This window comes from Corythoichthys intestinalis, chromosome 4 (assembly GCF_030265065.1).
Source record: "Corythoichthys intestinalis isolate RoL2023-P3 chromosome 4, ASM3026506v1, whole genome shotgun sequence".
NCBI classification, from domain to species: Eukaryota; Metazoa; Chordata; class Actinopteri; order Syngnathiformes; family Syngnathidae; genus Corythoichthys; species Corythoichthys intestinalis.
In genome coordinates this window covers 24,944,840-24,964,003 of record NC_080398.1, presented here as the reverse complement: position 1 = coordinate 24,964,003, position 19,164 = coordinate 24,944,840, and the positions used below count along the sequence as shown (strand labels likewise).

General features: G+C 41.3%; 1 protein-coding gene across 2 annotated transcripts in view; it reads left to right on the top strand.

Annotated features, from left to right (window-relative positions):
• The window catches only part of ddr1 (discoidin domain receptor tyrosine kinase 1), a 164,484-nt gene that overhangs the window by 72,839 nt on the left and 72,481 nt on the right, over nucleotides 1–19,164 (top strand). For both annotated transcript variants that reach the window (XM_057833558.1, XM_057833557.1), the window contains exons 4-6: nucleotides 5,098–5,173; nucleotides 10,083–10,235; nucleotides 12,409–12,556. In XM_057833558.1, coding sequence (XP_057689541.1) covers nucleotides 5,098–5,173; nucleotides 10,083–10,235; nucleotides 12,409–12,556 — 377 coding nt within the window. The remainder of the gene's footprint in view (nucleotides 1–5,097; nucleotides 5,174–10,082; nucleotides 10,236–12,408; nucleotides 12,557–19,164) is intronic.

The window sequence follows — 19,164 nt, the reverse complement described above, 5'->3', positions numbered from 1 at the left end:
TTACAATATGTACAAAGATTATTCGAACAGGAATCACTGCTGAACCGAACACACAAACTGGCGTTTCTGAATGCTGGTCTGGCTGACGAGGAGGACGAGTGCTGGTGGCAGGCTTCTTAAATAGGCCAGGAAGTCCACACCTTGGCCAATGAGGGGTCACCAATCAGGAGTGGTTGAATCAGCAGCACCTGCACCTAATTCATTCAATTAGCCACCAAACTCACGCACACACACAGTGGAAAAAGCAGTAAAAGAACAATTGACCCACAGGGTCATAACACCCCACCACCTAAAAATCGGACATTTACCCCCCAGTGTAAATGTGCGATTCAGAGTTGCTCTAATGTAACTAGTGTTTTTAACCTTTCCAAAAAGTAACAAAATGGATGATGAACATTATAGTCATCTTACTGCAGGAATACGGCACCTGCGCCAAGGGCGCTGGCGTAGAGCTTTACTTTGAAGGGGCGAGCAAGTTTTATACAAACAAAAACAATGACACAAATTATGGGCGGCGCTTAGCTGATCTATGTCTACGGGTGGTGTCAGATTTTCATTAACAGAATGGGACTCAATAGAAACTAATTCTTTTCGGTTTGCCCTAGCACACAGATTTTTCTTTATCTTGGGTGAAGGAAAAACTTTCCCACCGGCCAAATCATTTCCCAGGATCAAATCAACTCCATTAATTGGGAGCTGTGGTCTAATGGCAATTTCTACTCTGCCTTTCACAAAACAAGATTTCAAATTCACAAAATGTAAAGGTGCACGCACCTCACTCAATTTTACACCCAAAACTGAAACATTTGAGCCAGAATAGGACTCAGTTGAAAATGGGAGAACATCCCCGCGAATAAGTGATTGTTTTGCCCCAGTATCCCGCAAAATAGTGATAGCGACTGGCTTTGTGTTTTCTAATTTTACTGAACCTTTGGAGACAAAGGGCCGAAAACCTGAATCAACCTGCAGTTTTGGTGTGGCCAACTTCATGCGAGGCGGAACGGATTGTGTAGTCTGAACTGATGCAATTGAGGATGGTTTGGTGCTTTTCGCTTCTTTCCTTTTCAAGATGGGACAGGAGCCAATCAGGTGTCCCTGCTCATGGCAGTAAAAGCATTCGCGAGTTTCTTTAGCTGAAGAAACAGTGACAGGGGTACGGCGATAGGTTGTAGGGGATCGAGGTTTGTCAACGGGAGCCGAATCACGACGAGTTATTGGCGAGGACAAATGTTTGTGTGTCAATGCGAATTCATCCGCCAATACTGCGGCTTCAGTCAGGCAGGTGGTTTTCTGCTCATTTAAATAAACGACTATTCTCTCAGGAAGACAATTTTTAAATTCTTCCATCAATATTAACTCACGTAAATTGTCGAAATTCTTAATCTTGCTAGCTTGGCACCATCTGTCAAATAAAGCAGTTTTCTCCCTCGCAAACTCTACATAAGTTTGGGTGGCAGTTTTTCCACATTTTCTAAATTTTTGCCTATATGCCTCTGGCACTAACTCATACGCGCGAAGGACAGTGGCTTTCACAACATCGTAATTTAGGCCGTCTTCTAAAGACAGCGAGGTGCACACTTCCTGGGCTTTTCCAACTAATCTACATTGAAGCAATAAGGGCCACACTTTTTTTGGCCAATTCAATGTAGCTGCAACACGTTCGAACACATTAAAGTAAGAGTCCACTTCAGACTCTCTGAAAGGTGGAACTAATGCAATGTGCCGGCTAACATCAAACCCTTCATGAGGCATACCTGTGAGCGGTGACTGTGGGGTTGAGGGGCTGGCTGTAGGAGCCGCACCCCGCTCTAGCTCCAGAGCTTTCACCCGAAGATGCATGGCTTCCACCTCCAACTCCTTGCGTCTCACCTCAACCTCTTTTATGCGAAGCGTTATCCTCAGCTCCTCGGCCGACATAGCAGCCTGACTTGGGGAGGTACGGAGTGGGGGAACACCAGGCACAGCACCTGGCCCCTCTGTCGGGGCTGGCTCACCAAACAAACCCCTGTCATTTAACACATTGAACAGGAGCTCACGTAGTTCAGGTTTCCTGATGTTAGGAGGCACAATCACCTCAAAAGCGTGTGCAATTAAAACAAGATCGTCCTTTCTACATTTCTCAAGTACCTGTACGGTCGGATTGATAACAAAATCCTCTACATTAAATTCCATAGTCGCCACCACCAAAAAGAAAAAACTGCCAACCAAAAGCAGCCAACGAGGCAGAAAACAACCAAAGACACTCACCAGGAAAGGCGACGAACGACGATAAAAAAGCAACGGACGAGCCCCCAAATCACTTTAAGACTGGGGCGAGCTCCTCCCGACCAACCCTCACCCAGAAAGGCCAGCAAACACAGAACAGCACAGAGTAAACGAAGCAGGAATCACCGAAAACCGAACACACGCGAACTGGCGTTTCTGAATGCTGGTCTGGCTGGCGAGGAGGACGAGTGCTGGTGGCAGGCTTCTTAAATAGGCCAGGAAGTCCACACCTTGGCCAATGAGGGGTCACCAATCAGGAGTGGTTGAATCAGCAGCACCTGCACCTAATTCATTCAATTAGCCACCAAACTCACGCACACACACAGTGGAAAAAGCAGTAAAAGAACAATTGACCCACAGGGTCATAACAATATCTCCAATGCTCTTTGCTGTGTGCTCTTGTTTGATTCAAAAATACTGTGCACACTCTGAGAATGAGAGCGCCACTGCCACCCACTGAGTGGATGTGCAATTACACTTTATTCTATATTGGCAAAAAAGTATGTTCCCCGAGGTCACATGCGCCACCCCCACCATGGTTCTGCGCCCCCTGGAGGGGCCAGCCCCATAATTTCAGAAGTACTTCAATAAATGCATATTTTATGATTAGAACATTAAAAATTTTAAAACATGCAAATAGAATATTAATAATATAAGTAGCATGAAATAATGTATCATACGTACTGTACATTCATTCTCACTCATATGATTTATTTGTGTGTACAAACATACTTACATGTAAATAATGTTTTAGAACTCTTTTGTTAAAAATTTTTTTTTTAAATCTGCAATGCACTGAGGGTGCGAAAGTTAACTCATTTGCTCCCAAAAAGTTCTATTTTTAATTGTTTCAGTGTCCCAAAGACAAATTTATACGTCTTTTACGTCCCCCCCCCCCCCCCCCCCCCCCAAAAAAAAAGGCATCTCTTGGTTCTGATTCAATTTAGCTCCAAAGCACAAAGCTGAAAATCCATTTTAAAGCAATAAAACTGGCCACTGGAGGGCAGTAGCGCATTTGGTAAAACCCGCAACCTGATTCAACGGCAAGGAACGGCCAAGCCACACGGCTGAGGCGCCGGGAGAAGACGACTGAATGGATGCCAGGCGGCGGACGACCGAGCAAAACAACCGGTAGGACGCCCGGGATGCCAGGCGCTGGACAACAGAGCAGAACGACCGGGACCACTCGTGCAGCGGACGATGCCTTTTTAGTCTCAAGGGACTCAAAAAAATTGATCTTTATGAGACAGGCGGCGATGAGGGAAAGGTTTCACCGGCTGTCGCGGCCGGAACAGCGTTATCTTTCAGTTAGTTATGTTTAAATAAACTGTTACTTTGCTATCAAAAGCTCTATTTGTCTTGTTGTTTATCTTATTTTGTAACATTAATGTAAACATTATTCAGATGTTTGGGATGTAACTAAAGCAAAAAATAGCTGTGTTAAAGTCAGTTATGTTAGAAATGTATGCTTTCACAAAAGGCTCAATTTGTCCGTTTTTTCATCAGAAATTGGAAAATTGCTCAAACTAAGCTATTTTCTAATGCTGATTTCTAAAGAATGGAAAAAGATATTAGCCAACTTTTTTCTGCTAAAAGAAGAGAGTCTAATCTTTCTTTTGTGGGTTCCATGTTTATATAGCAATAGAACAGAATTTTCTGTGGGCCTTGCAAAATCAGTCAAAATCCAGTGAAACGGCCGGGACCGAACGGCCTTGCTCTGGTGAAAATGGCTGGGAGTGAATGAGTTAAGCTGCGAAGTAGCGAGGGATCATTGTATTTGTTTTCCTTTTTCAATGAAAAATAAACTAAAAATAAAGTTGTAAAACTGAATATTTGCCTTAAGAAAAAATTTTTTTTTAAATTGACTAGCATTTATTTTTTGTGAGCCCTCCCAGCCAAAATGGATTGAACATCTAGTGCCAATGTAACGTTATAATGTCAGCCAAATGAGTTAAATATTCATATGGGTTGACCAACTAAATGGAAACCATTAACTACGATGTGATCCATGACCAAGATGAGTTTGACATCCCTGACTTAAATGTCACTTAAAAACACTAACATTAATAATGCTCATAAGCTGCTTTTTTTTTTTTTTTTTTTTTTTTTTTTTTTTGTCCTTTACTGTACTGTACTGGACAACGGAGCAGAACGACCGGGACCACTCGTGCAGCGGACGATGCCTTTTTAGTCCGTGCCGCTCGCAGAGCCCGCAGAAAAAGTATACCATTCATAGTCAAGGTGTTAGGGGTGCAAAATATTTTTCTTGGGGGGCGTAACAGAAAATAAGTGTCACCATACAGCAGTGCTTCTCAATATCTTGACGCCCTGGGAGCAATATAATGCAATAAAGCCTTTAGCTGTCAGGCAGTTGACGCCAAGTCTTGCTCGTCTTTCCATCACGGTCCTCTAATGTGTGTGAAATCATCCGGCTGTTTCCTGCTGCATGATCTCACCCTCTGAAGGGAGCAGCATCACTGTCTGTGTGACGCTATTGATTTAATGATTTGTTTTTAGGTGGTCTGAGTTGAGAGCGTGTGCGAATGCTGCTCTCAGCTCCTTTTCTCACATCGCGCATGTGCTCTGTACATTTTTACATTTTTCCAACTTGAGCGTGTTTGCAGACAGTTGCGTGTTTATATGTGGGCGTCTTCTCGCTGCTAAATCCATTATGCACATGGATGTTTAGAACCAAGCTGGCGGTTTAGCCTGTGCGTGCTGCAGCCATTGTCGTGGGAGCAATTGAGTTCAGGGTTTTTATTCCATTCGTCCTTTTGCTAAATGACCGTCATTTGTCAGTTGATGGTAAATGAGACTTGTGTTCATCTTTAGGTTGAGCACCGGAGAAGGAGACGGAGCTTGGTGCCCCAAAGGCCCCGTCTTCCCTGGCGGATCAGAATACCTTCAGGTTAGCGCCACGCCACCAGCTCATATGATTTATAATCTCACTTGCTTCCGCCTTGTCTGCTCAAGTCACATTACCTTGGAAGATGTTCAGTCAAACTTCTATCGTCTATTGCCCCTCGAGTCGTACAGTGGGACCACAACTTTCTGGAAAAATAACATAATAAAACACTTTGAAGCAGGTAAAGTATTATTTTACATGAGACTTGAGATAGCTGGGAATCTAGTGTGCATCTTTCACTCATCTTTGTACAGTAGTTATGTTTTCCTTCAAAGGGTCAATATGTCTGACTACGTCAATGGCAGTGAAACTAGGTCTGCCATGATTAATTGACAAATCGATAACCAATCGATTAGCAAAAAATTTGACAAATATTTTAAAATTGAATGAATTGTTTGGAGACATTGTTGATGTTAAAAATGTTCAAGTCTTTTTCACGTCTCTCAATACTAGTTAGGGCCCGGTCACCAAAATTTGCACATACATGCAGCTTTGTGTAAATTTCGATAATTTTGCTAAGTTGTGAAAAAACAGTAACAAAATGGCTCATTGGCGCCCCCTTGAAATTTTCAAAAAGGCCCCTCCATTTAAGTTTTTCAACATAGAGCGATGAAATTTGGGGAGACGATACCTTGTGCAAAAGTGCTCCAAAAAGTCTCTTGCACCCCCATGTTCCAAACCCAACAGGAAATCTGGTATTTTGAATTGAATGTTAAAAAAACATGCAATTTTAGTCGATAAACAGCGAGCACATTTCAGACCATTGCGCCTAGGCAGTTAGTTGAATCCCCCTCAATATTGGTGAGACTGTTCATGAAACATATGAGATGTTAAGTTGTCAAAATGCTGATTTTTCATTCACGGGCCTGACCTAGGCTGGGTACCACAGCTGGGTGTTTTTTTGTTTTGTTTTGTTTTTGGCAACACGCCAAATTCAGTAAATGACTAATAACTTCCTGATACAAGGTGCATTTTTTTCATATTTGGCATGCATGAGAGGTATCCTGGCCTAAATACGACTGCATTGAAATATTACCCATTAGGCCTGGCACCCCCTAGTGGGAACATGAAACGCCCTTTTTTACGAGAAAGATTCCTCTTCCTCGGGAAAAAAAAATCAATTGACTTTAAACCTGCCTCAGGGGATGTGTTCAGGCATCTGATGAAAAATATTGAGTTTTCGTTGAAGCGGCGGGGTCCGAACAGGAAGGTGGAAAGACCCTCAGCATTTTGTCTCACTACAAATTTTAAGCAGTCATAACTTAGCAGATATACAACATATCTGCGCCAAACTTCCTGTGCTTGTTGAGAGTCATGCCCTGAAGGGTCCTGTATGGGTCATTGCATTAACTCTGTAGCGCCAACTAGTGGCAAAAGTCGTCACTCATTTTACTTATACATGTCCAGTTCTTTTCAGTTTAATCATTGTAGTTTGAAGACCTTTTGTAATACTACATTTTAAGGCCTATGTCCACATTTCTCTGTCTGTTGCCGTGACCACCCTTTATTCGCCATTAAGAGGAAGTATATTTTTTCAGAGACTTGGGCAGCTTACAGAGCCACAGAATTTGTCGAATTGGCCCAATTACAACCGAGTGTGCGTGACGTCTGAGGGCCCGTTCAGTCCTTCTTGCAGGGCTAATATTTTCTTATTTCTTTTCATTTTTAATTCACTTATTTTAAACAAAAAATGGGGCGGCAGTGAATGTTCTGTATTTTTTGTCTATTGTTCATTCACTGTTTGTCATTTTTATTATTATTTGTTGCTTACATACTTTTTCATTTTGGGATTTAATTAAAAATAAAAAAGGGAAAAAAACCAGTAAATATTCTCTCACCGGCCACTTTATTAGGTACACCATGTTAGTAACGGGTTGGACCCCCTTTTGCCTTCAGAACTGCCTCAATTCTTCATGGCATGGATTCAACAAGGTGCTGGAAGCATTCCTCAGAGAGTTTGGTCCATATTGACATGATGGCATCACACAGTTGGTGCAGATTTGTCGTCTGTGCATCCATGATGTGAATCTCCCGTTCCACCACATCCCAAAGATGCTCTATTGCAGGGGTGGGCAAACTGGTCCTCGAGGGGCGCAGTGGGTCCTGGTCTTTGTTCCAACTGATTTAGCACAGACAGTTTAACCAATGAGGTTTCAGTGGAAACAAGAAGCACCTGACTGCAATCAACTGATTGCACTTGTAAGAAACCAGATTGGTGAAACGCTGTCCTCATGATGGGTATGAACAAAAACCCGCACCCACTGCGGCCCTTTGTGGAATAGTTTGCCCACCTCTGCTCTATTGGATTGAGATCTGGTGACTGTGGAGGCCATTTGAGTACAGTGAACTCATTGTCATGTTCAAGAAACCAGTCTGAGATGATTCCAGCTTTATGACATGGCGCATTATCTTGCTGAAAGTAGCCATCAGAAGTTGGGTACATTGTGGTCATAAAGGGATGTACATGGTCAGCAACAAAACTCAGGTAGGCTGTGGCGTTCCAACGATGCTCAATTGGTACTAAGGGGCCCAAAGAGTGCCAAGAAAATATTCCCCACACCATTACACCACCACCACCAGCCTGAACCGTTGATACAAGGCAGGATGGATCCATGCTTGCATGTAGTTGACGCCAAATTCTGACCCTACCATCCGAATGTCGCAGCAGAAATCGAGACTCATCAGACCAGGCAACGTTTTTCCAATCTTCTATTGTCCAATTTCGATGAGCTTGTGCAAATTGTAGCCTCAGTTTCCTGTTCTTAGCTGAAAGGAGTGGCACCCGGCGTGGTCTTCTGCCGCTGTAGCCCATCTGCCTCAAAGTTCGACGTACTGTGCATTCAGAGATGCTCTTCTGCCTACCTTGGTTGTAACGGGTGGTTATTTGAGTCACTGTTGCCTTTCTATCAGCTCGAACCAGTCTGGCCATTCTCCTCTGACCTCTGGCATCAACATGGCATTTCCGCCCACAGAACTGCCGCTCACTGGATATTTTTTCTTTCTCGGACCATTCTCTGTAAACCCTAGAGATGGTTGTGCGTGAAAATCCCAGTAGATTAACAGTTTCTGAAATACTCAGACCAGCCCTTTTGGCACCAACAACCATGCCACGTTCAAAGTCACTCAAATCACCTTTCTTCCACATACTGATGCTCGGTTTGAACTGCAGGAGATTGTCTTAAACCATATCTACATGCCTAAATGCATTGAGTTGCCACCATGTGATTGGCTGATTAGAAATGAAGTGTTAACGAGCAGTTGGACAGGTGTACCTAATAAAGTGGCCGGTGAGTATCTTAATTCTTTAGATTAAAAAATAAATAAAAATGGTAAATAGTCTGATTTCTCAACTACAGAATTTTTTTCTTATCTAAATCACTGAAACAAACTTTGAGTGTTAATTCTCCTTGTTCAAATGAATTGCATGTCTATTGGCGCCAATTGCAGGCAATGAGTTAAAATATGTTGGTGTAGTAGGCAAAAATGTTCAAAGAAAAAAGGCAGAAGTCTGTTATTTTATGCCACAGTTTGACTGTTTCTACTGCACTTAGATTTTACAAAACAAATACATGACTTAAGGATTGAATGAAACGCTATTACACCTGGAAGTTGTTCTTAAAGGGATCCACGAATAGAAAGACTCGTAGTTCCTAAAAGATAAACGTTATTATGAGTTAAATAAATTATTAGGGAAACCCTCTTGATGTTTTCGTTTTTATACAGTTTGTAAAATTAGTTTAACTAGTACACCGCCATTGTTGTCGACGTCGCAGGGCGGTGCCGTCATATGGTTACGCTGCCGGGCTTCCAGAGAATGACTCTAGCGACATAAACATGTCATCTTTTCAACCCTTTCAATTTGAACCTGAGAGGAACATTATTGAGCATGACAGCATTGTCGATATTTCACAAATCAAGCAGCAAAAGCGAAATGAACAGGAAAGACTGGATGAGACGAGACGAGAGTATGACGAAACGTGTTTTGCCAATATGTGCTAGACCGTCAGAGCGTCCTACAAGAGGTGAATTTGACACCCAAAGTACTAACGTTCGCTTTCAGCTTGTTTTGTTTAGATGCATGCAGACAGAACATACGAAAGATGCCTTAAGAAAATACTTTAAACGTAGTAATATCAAATAAGGGTGGTTTAAATACGCTACGTGACTAATGTGGTCAACAGATCAACAATCTGCATTAAAGCTACCACAAGAAAACACAATGCTTAAAAGTATGAGAGGGAAACGCATGCAAAAGGTATTTTGAGGCAATGAAAAGGTAATTAAAGACTCAATATGAACACAAATGGCAAGTACTCACCACTTTTAACCGATTTGCGCATGTGATGGACGTATCGCCGCGTAGAAGGAATAGCAGAAGGCAGTTAGTGTTCGTCTAGTGAGTGACAAACTACGTCATCACTCCAAATGTCCATTGCACGCATAAAGCATGGCGCCCTCCGTAGGTCAAAACATGTACCAAATATTATAGATTTTTAAATCAATGGCAATATTTTATGTGTTTCTAATAATAAAGGAGAACAATTGTGGCTTATTAGAGCCTACAAGTCTTTAACTCCAAGGTTCCCTTTAAATATTTATAAATAAACCTTTCTCCTTCATAAAATGTGGATGTTTTGTCGTTTAAATTTGATTACATGTGAACTGCACTTGATTAATGCACTGGAGTGGATTAGAAAAGGTTATTTAAACATTTAATTCAGCCCAATCTTTTGCGTACCGTGAGAGGGAGCCCGCTCACCACACTTTGAGTACCACTCTCAAAGTACCACTGATTACCACTGCACTAAAACGGACGGGCAAACTAAAATGCGCAAAAGACTACTTAGCACAAAAATGGCAAAATGTGCAGGAATTTTCTAAGATAAGACAACCTTTGTACCTTTTCCTACAGGTGGACCTGCGCAAACTTCACTTCCTAGCCCTGGTGGGCACCCAAGGTCGCCACGCCGACGGGCACGGCCAGGAATTCGTCCGTAGTTATCGCCTCCGCTACTCCCGAGACGGCGTGAAATGGATCACTTGGAAGGACCGCTGGGGTCAGGAAGTAAGGACGGAATCGAAGCGTGTTTGTGTTGGCAGGACTTGATATTCATCTCTTTTATGCGTCGTCTTTTATTACGAGCAGCGCTATGACACGCTGCAACAAAAGCGACGCACCTGAGCAGAAAGCAGCCGTTGTTGGCTCCCCTTCCAATATTTTCGCGAGCGATCAACTCTCGGCAGAGCTTGTGTGCTCTACGGTGGGAATTACACCTCCAGCGGCAATGTTTTAAAAAGGCGGCTATTATTCTGAAGCTGCCTCAGCAAACTCTAGAGATTGCGCGCCAGTGTCAATCTTTGCACAAATGCTGTAACTGCAAAATTTTGCCTCAGGCCTTGACTCGAGTCTGTTGGCACATTCAAGGCATATCATTTGAGCTTTTCTGCGATTAAGAACATTACACAGCCGGAATAGTAACTCCCTGATTTGGGGGGGCTGAGAGGCTAAGGCTGTGTTTGGAATCACTCCCTACCCATTTGTTCATAACAGAGGTGAGATGAGTCATGTGCAGGTCACAAGATACTGTTAAACCGAAGGTTTTGAGTTATTGTGACAAAAATCTCTCAAGTTGAGTCACCACTAATTTTTAAATGAGTGAAATTATTACTTTGTCATACAGTTTTCCTCATTCACAACATATATTTGTCATATTTAATTTTTTTTAAGCACAATCCTAAAAATATATTTATTTATACAAAAGTGGAATGAACTACAACTAAAAATATGACATTTTTACACATATATATTTAATCCATATAAATTCCAACAATTGCATTAGTGCATGGGTATCCAAACGGGTCCTTAAGGGCCGCTGTGGGTCCTGGATTTTGTTCCTACCAATTGAGCACAGGCAGTTTAACCGATGAAGTTTCTGCTAAAGCAAGCAGCACCTGGCTGCAATCAACTATTACACTTGTAAGAGACCAGATTGGTGAAAAGGTGTCATCTTGTCTTGTTGGAAAGAAATCCAGCACCCACTGCGGCCCTATGTAGAATAGTTTGAACATCACTGCATTAGTGTTTACATCTACCAATGTATTATAACTAGAGGTGGGAATCTTTGGGCACCTAACGATTTGATTACGATTCAGAGGCTACGATTCGATTATAAATCGATTATTGATGCCCCCCCCCCGCTAATAGCTGCTTTTAGTGTTTTGTAAAAAAAAAAAAAAGCCTTGCAGGCTTAAATAAATGACTATTTCAATATCAAGTTAACAGTTAAAAACAATAAATAATATACTCAAATCCCCATTCTGTATCAGCAGCTTTAAACTACATTCAATTAATTTAATGTTGTGAATCAACAATTAAAGTTGTTAAAATTGCTCCCGTTATTCCATAATTTCCCTTTTGTCTACTTTCGACATGTGAAAGTTTTAGAACTATTGTAAATATAGATTCAAGTCAATATTTTACCGATTTAGGAGTATTTTAGCTAAAAAGTTAATTAGGTTCGCTTGGAAGGTTCGCTACAACAGCCTTGCAGGGAAGTCTACTGCTTTAAGATGGCGGCTGTTTACTAACGCCCGCATCTAGCTTTCTGTCCACGTGCTGCTATCGCCACCGAGTCTATTGTGCATCTAGTCCTATATAAATATGATATCTACCGTAACATTACGTGGACGTACTTTGTTGCAGCTGTCGGCAGCAGTCAGGTATGTTGTTTTTTTTTTCTCACGGCATGAGTTGAGCTAGAGCCGTGAGTTGAGCATTGGCATTACCCAAGGGGCCGGGTAATGACAAGCATGATGTCTAGCTACTTTCGCTCCGTTCCTCATTGCGTCCCGAAGACCGCGCGGCGCGCTGAGTGTGTTTTACTTCCGCTTTACTTGACATATTTCAATAATCGGAATTTGGATGTTTGTGAATCGTTCTCGAATATTCCACGGCCGGATCGCGAATAATCTAAGAATCGGAAATTTCGCACACCTCTAATTATAACCATTCAATTTGAAAATTAAATTAGTTGCTCTCAGTTGTTTGTCACTTTGAGATTTAGGCCAGTTACAAGCAGATCTGCTGCATCAAATATGGTGGATGCACTGACACGCACCAGCAAAGAGTCAAACCTTTCTAGTTGGCATGATTCCAAATACTCCCTATAACTAGCAAAGTCAAAATACTTAACAATGGCCTGTTTGTGAGTCCTTACAGTAGTGTTTTCTCTTCCAAGGTTGTGTCTGGGAACGACAACACCTACGATATTGTTCTAAAGGACCTGGGACCCCCAATCGTAGCCCGCATGGTTCGCTTCTACCCTTTGGCCGACAGGGTTATGAGCGTCTGCCTTCGAGTTGAACTCTACGGCTGTATATGGAAAGGTAAGAACTTCACAAATGTTATTTTTTATTTTCAATTATGTTTCAATGCCACTGACTGTTCTAGGCTTTCAATAAATGGGTTAGAGGTCGATAGCTGTCAACTGTAGTGACCACAGTCCCTTCAAGCAGTGATCCCCAACCACCGGGCCAGGGACTGGTACGGATCCGGGCCGCAGAGAAATAATAAATAATTTGTTAACGACCGCAATCTGGGCTTTGCCGCTTGACACATCAATATGCCTGTCTACTCTATTGACTAATCCAAGTAGAGATTTGTGTACGTCGCCCTCTAGTGGCTGGCCGCCATTACTGGGGTGTTTACACACCTATAGCAGCCCAGCGTCAGTCAATGTAAACGATAACGTTAGCTGCTGTTGGTTGTGTGCTGTGGTTGGCAACGTCTTTTTTATGGGGAAAAGGCAACCTGCTGAGCCCGAAGAGGAGCGAACAGTTAACTCAATTCTGCATATATGTGGTTAAAAGCTAGTAAACGAGTTGACAAAAGCCAATGCACTGAGAGCATACCTCGTGGCGAACCGTATTGCTAAAGCCAAGAAACCTTAAACGATTGGAGAAGAACTTGTTGTGCCTGCGATCAAGGATATTTGACATCAATTTTTAGGAGAGGGCGCTGTTGCAAAAGGTTGATTCAGCATATGGTGAGTTGCATTTTCCCTGCACTTAATGTTAACTTTTAGCACTGTAATGTTATTTTATATTTACTGTAATTTTCTGCCACAAATTGCCGGTCAGTGAAAAATAACCCATATTACACCGGTCCGTGGTGAAAAAAAAGGTTGGTTGGGGACCACTGCCTTAAATGGTTTAATAGCAATAGCAGCCACTATTTTACTGTAAACTTAACTTGGTATTTTACAATGTAGGTGATAGGAGGAAGACCAAAATATAGTGATCCCTCGCTACTTCGCACTTCAAACTTCGCAGCCTTAGTCCATCACGGATTTTTTTCCCCAATTAGAAAATAAATAAATAAATGCAGTATTTGATAGAGCTGTCCCGATCCGATCTCGTAGTCCCTCACTCTCGCTCTTGCCGCTTTTTTTGGTCAGGCAGTGCACTGGAGTTACTTATTAAATGTAACTATAGCCACGTTTACATGCTGACTTTTATTCATACCGATTCAAATCATTCCGAATGGAATTTTCACATCAGCTGTTTACATGTCACTTCATCTATTCCGATCCAGCGTTTACATGTGACTGCCTTTATTCCGAAAGGACGTTTGACAACTGCCGTCTGACATGCGCAGATTAATCAAAACAAAGCGTCACGTTGCAAAACATGGAGATCGATCGTCAGATCAGCTGCTGTTTTAACTTTTCGAGTGGAAACAAAACTTCAGAATGATATGCCGTTCATTTAAAAAGTTGTGTGGGTGCGCTGTGCGTGTGCTTGGAAGCCATGTTGCAAGTGACGTTATTTACGTCACCAAGTGACGTCACCACGTCAGCACGGAGCATGCTCAGAAAGAACGCAACCAGACACCATTCCGCTTCCCTGTTTACACGATATAATTTGACTTCTAATCGGTTTGGGAAAAGGAATATTCCACCCCTGTGAATCGGAATGAAATTCCATTCGGTTTGGGCCTGTTCATTCCGAATGAGGTGTTTATATGGAACACATTTATTCGGTTTGAACAAATATTCCGATTGTAATTGGAATATTTGGCTCCATGTAAACGTGGCAAGTGATTGACAGACAGTTAAGGTTTGATCTTGCCAGAGACTCTTGTAAGTCGAGACTTCAAAGTGCCTCATGCGTCAACATCGTTTAACTTGTTTAACAGTTGCTGTGGCAACTCATTGTGTGTAAGTAAGCAGCTTGAGCGGATTGGAGTGGACTCACTCAATGAAGTATTTAAGACAAGCATTTTTCTACTTTTTAAAAAGGGATTGAGCGTCTACTTTTTTTCTCTTTTTAAAAAAGTCGTTGGGACAGTAACGTTTAAAACTTTTAATTTTTTCATTTTAAGTGCTTGAAATTTTTTTTGATGTGTTTTTTTTTTTATAACTATGGGGAAAAAATGAAAAAACTCTTTTGTCTTATATGTATCTCTTTACAATAATGAATCTGAAAAAAATACATTGAATACACACACACAAAAAATTGGGGGGGTTTGGGGGGGCGCTTCTTTGCGGTTTTTCACTTATCGCGGTGGGTTTTGGTTCCCATTAACCGCCAAAACGAGGGATCACTTTAGCTTCATTTTGATCACCAACAAAATGGACACAGTTGATTATCCTGTGAAGGCATTTAGAGCAGGGACAGACAAATACTCAAAAGTAACCATTCATTAAGTAATTTACTGCCATTGAAAACATTCATTTGCCCTTTACACACGAAATGGATTGCACGTTCATCACCTTCAATAGCAGTAAATGAATTAACAGGAGAAATCAACACCTAAAATTTCGAGATAAAAAGCGTTTTGGATTTATTGTGATACACTCATGTCTGCAGATTTGCATGATCAGTTTGACTCAGGATCTACACAAACATACACAAAAGAAATATATTGATCGTATAGTGTGTACTGAGCACTCTCACTAATATACCTGGCTTAATGTTTTAAAGTAGACTCAAACTTTGTTCAAGCAGGCTCACAAGAAGGTGCATCCTTTTTCACAGGGTGAAAAATTCAATATCAATAATAATGATTCTCAGTGTGTGTTTTCTTCATCCGTCCCATGCATCGCTTTGAGAGATTGCATCAAATTTACAAGCAGGATGGTGCTTGCCAGCTTGAGTGTGCGCCCTCTGATGAATAGCGTTGCTCTCCGCGATCCCCCAAGCACTCAATGTATTTATGAGCGCTCACCTCCTCCGCAGTCACGTCCCACCTCCCCTCGTTCATCACCCAGCCGCCTCTAGATCAGAGCTGTCCCGTTTTCCTCTTTTGGGAGCGCGTCTCATTAGAGTTTGCTCCCAAGTCAAGGCAGAGCGCGGTCAGTTCTGATTGTCTAGAAAAGCAGATTAAGGATATTATAGTCTTAGTAAGTCTGCTTTTCCACCAAATGGTGAAGTTTGAGTGCGTTTTTTTGTTAGTCACTTCTGCATGTCTGAAAATGGAGATTAGGTTAAATATAGCTGCTTTTAATTTGCATCAATCAGTTTGAGTGTGTTTGGTATGACGCAGTGGCAGAGGGCTACAATTGTAAAAGTACAGCTTATGCTCTTATATATTCTTTAGTAAAGCTTTAGGTTGTTCAATATATTCAATTTGATGAATATGCAATGAGATGTTAGGTAGCACGATTCAATTTGCCACAGACTGTTTCCATTTCAGAACGCCGCTTGTGTTCCCGCCAAAGCGTGATATGGTATATTCGCTAAATTTAAATATAGCCGTCAAAAGGGTTCTCATTACAATGGCCAATATGAGATGGGTTTATATATTCTACAGATACAGTATATCATTGAAAAGGTGATTTATTTTTGTAATTCTAGTGAAACACATTTCAGAAGGCCAATTTCTCTTTCAATATGAAATATCACCTTTGGGTTTATGGATTTCTTTCCTCAAGATAAAGCTAGTTTGGTTAGCGGTAAGAGCCAGTCATCAGAATTGCAAAAAAAAAAAATACATGAAATATTTCACTCTTCATGTTTATTGAAAGAGCCTTACTTTTCAAATCGAATGGATCACTCACTTCACAAACTTCAATTTAACTAAAATGCATGTGTACGGTGTGTTGCGCAGTGAATTAATATTCCATACAAAAGTAGTTTTATTCTGTCCTCAATGCCATCTGGTTGTTCACTATCTCCATAAACCTTCATGCGAAATTGCCACTGATTTTCAAAATTTACAGAAGGCACAAAACCAACTAGGTCTTTCACTCTTCTGGTTTTTTCGAACTTTTTCTTTTCATCTACAACTGTGGATTGGCTGACAAAAACTGAACATACAGTATCTGTATAGCAGTGCTTATCAATTATTATCTGCTACGACGTAAATGCCGCCCCCCCCCCCCAACTCTCTGCCGCCACTGTAAATAGAATCATTTGTCTATAAAATTATTATTAGTACACCTCTGCCTAACATTGTCCTTTTTTCTATTAAAGAAAAAAGTAACATTGATCAACTTACAATAAAGTGTAACTATTAACATCGTTTTGTTTGTAACAGAAAAGAATTTGCCTGAATTAAAAATAAAAAAAAGTCTCATCCAAACTGTAAAAATGCACTCTAGGTACATTTTTGGACCATTTGATACTGAAAAATAAAATTTAATAAAATCTATACATAATAATACCGTAATTTTCAGACTATAAGCCACTACTTTTTTCCTTCATTTTAAATCATGCGACTTATAGTCCAGTGCGACTTATTTGTTGATTTACTTGGGTTAATAGGTAACACTTCATTTGACAGTGGCATCATAAGACTGTCATAATTATGACATGACACTATCATGGGCATTACTGGATGCTTGTGTCATTAAGTGTCATCCAGCAAATTATGTCACTAACCCCATTTATGTCCAGCTTGGATCTTTTACAGCCATTCAAAAGTGAAATAATTTGCCGGATAACACTAAATGACGTCTGTTATAAGCATTCATTAATGCTCATGACAGTTTCATGTCATAATTATGATTGTCTAATGACAGTCTTATGGCACCACAGTCAAATAAAGTGTTACCAAATACTATAACTAGCAGTTAATGAAACAAGTGGAACAGTAACTGAAAAAATAATTACCACAGAACATGAATTTTGATTGTTATTTATATCTATAGCGCTGCAATGCATGCTAGGAGGCATGTTGGACAACAACAGTGTTGACAGCAGATGGCAGCAGAGGTTGACTGTCTACCCCAAGGGAGCAGTGATGCCCATATGAAGCGTCTTGAAGCAATAAAGCATTGCAGCCAATTGGTTCAAAGTTTCATGGTGGTTCATTTGGTCTTACGACAGTCATATGATGCCGCTGTCAAATAGTATTACCGGTTAATATCTTTTGGTGTAAATATCCCATAATACACTGAGGACAGCTGCGGCTTATAGTCCAGTGCGGCTTATCTATGAAAAAATGCAGTTTTCGTGCCAAATTTGGTGGGTGGCGGCTTATAGTCAGGTGCGTCTTATGGTGCAAAAATTATGGTAAATACAAATTGAATAGCAACATTAACTCATGAGGACAATATGCCAAACAATCTGACCGAAAAAACAAAAAATGACTAGAACAAAAACGACAGTGTCACTGGACAGAGGGTTTTTATTTTTGCTGCAGGCAGTATCAACTCCTTTGCAATGGTGTGGGGTTATTTTGGACTGAGCATGCTAAACAGTGCTCGCTGGTCTACTGATATAAAACTAACAAAGCGGGACGATTTTTGGCGATATTCGGCACGTTTTAGCTGAAAAACAATCAAGCCAATGAGATTGGGGTCTAATGTTTTTAAGTGACGTCTTCATCAATTTGGCTTTCCACTGTCGGCTGTAAGCATTTTTAGACACCGTAAACCAGACATGTCCAAAGTGCGGCCCGGGGGCCGAATGCGGCCCGTGGTCAAATTTCATCCGGCCCCCAGCCTCTGTCATAAGATCAATAACGTCTGGCCCGCACACAGACTTAATAAATTGGTCAGCAGTACTGCTACCAGCATATGAAGTAGCTTACATACTAAATGCTGCTCCTCATTTACCCACTAAAAGGCAGCAGCACTCTAAGCAACATTACCCCGTGTGATCCTTGACTTCCAATTTTCTAAAATGGCGACAATCAACAACAAAAAAAGTTGACTGCGACGGCTGACGCTTCAAGGATAGGTGGAAATTGGACTATTTCTTCAATAAAATACGCAACAACTGTGTCTGCCTCACTTGCAAAGAGACAGTCGCTGTTTTTAAAGAATTCAATGTGAGGCGATATTACCAAACAAGACACACTGACACGTACGACAAGATTACGGGGAAGATACGCAGTGAGAAATTGAAGCAACTTTTGAAGCTAGTTTAATTTCACAGCAGCAGTATTTCGCAAGAGTCCGAGAGTCGAAAGAGAACGCCAGTTGCGAGATTGTTGAAATTAATAATTAAAAAATATTAATAAAGCAAATGTGACACACAGAATGGCTTGCTAAAATTTGCTTAAATATATTGTACTGCGTAAGGGATGTCAGCCAAGGTCGGCTCCCCACATTTTTACCACACCAAATCTGGTCCCCTTTGCAAAACGTTTGGACACCCCTGCCGTAAACAGAGTCTTTCCTCATCTCCCACTGTATTCAAAGTCAAAGCCAAACAGCCCGAAAACGGCGCATTCTCAGCAGCTGGGGGAGAACCGGAGGCGAGGGCGTAGAGCTGGGCGGTAAACCGAAAATTTACCGTCACCGAAATTCTTCACGATGACCGACATAATTTTGACCATGTCTGTAAATTCGGTAAATTAATAAAACAAGAAAATAGTCTTTTCATCCCGCTTTGACTCTTGTGTTGTTCGCCTATGTTCATTCCCCTTTAAGAAAGCAGTGAATGCACTTACGTAGGAAGTCACGTGATCATCAGGAAGCCAATCAAACAGAAGCCCGGTAAGCTAACGCTAGCAGCTAATGCTACAAGCAAAACGTGATGGAGTG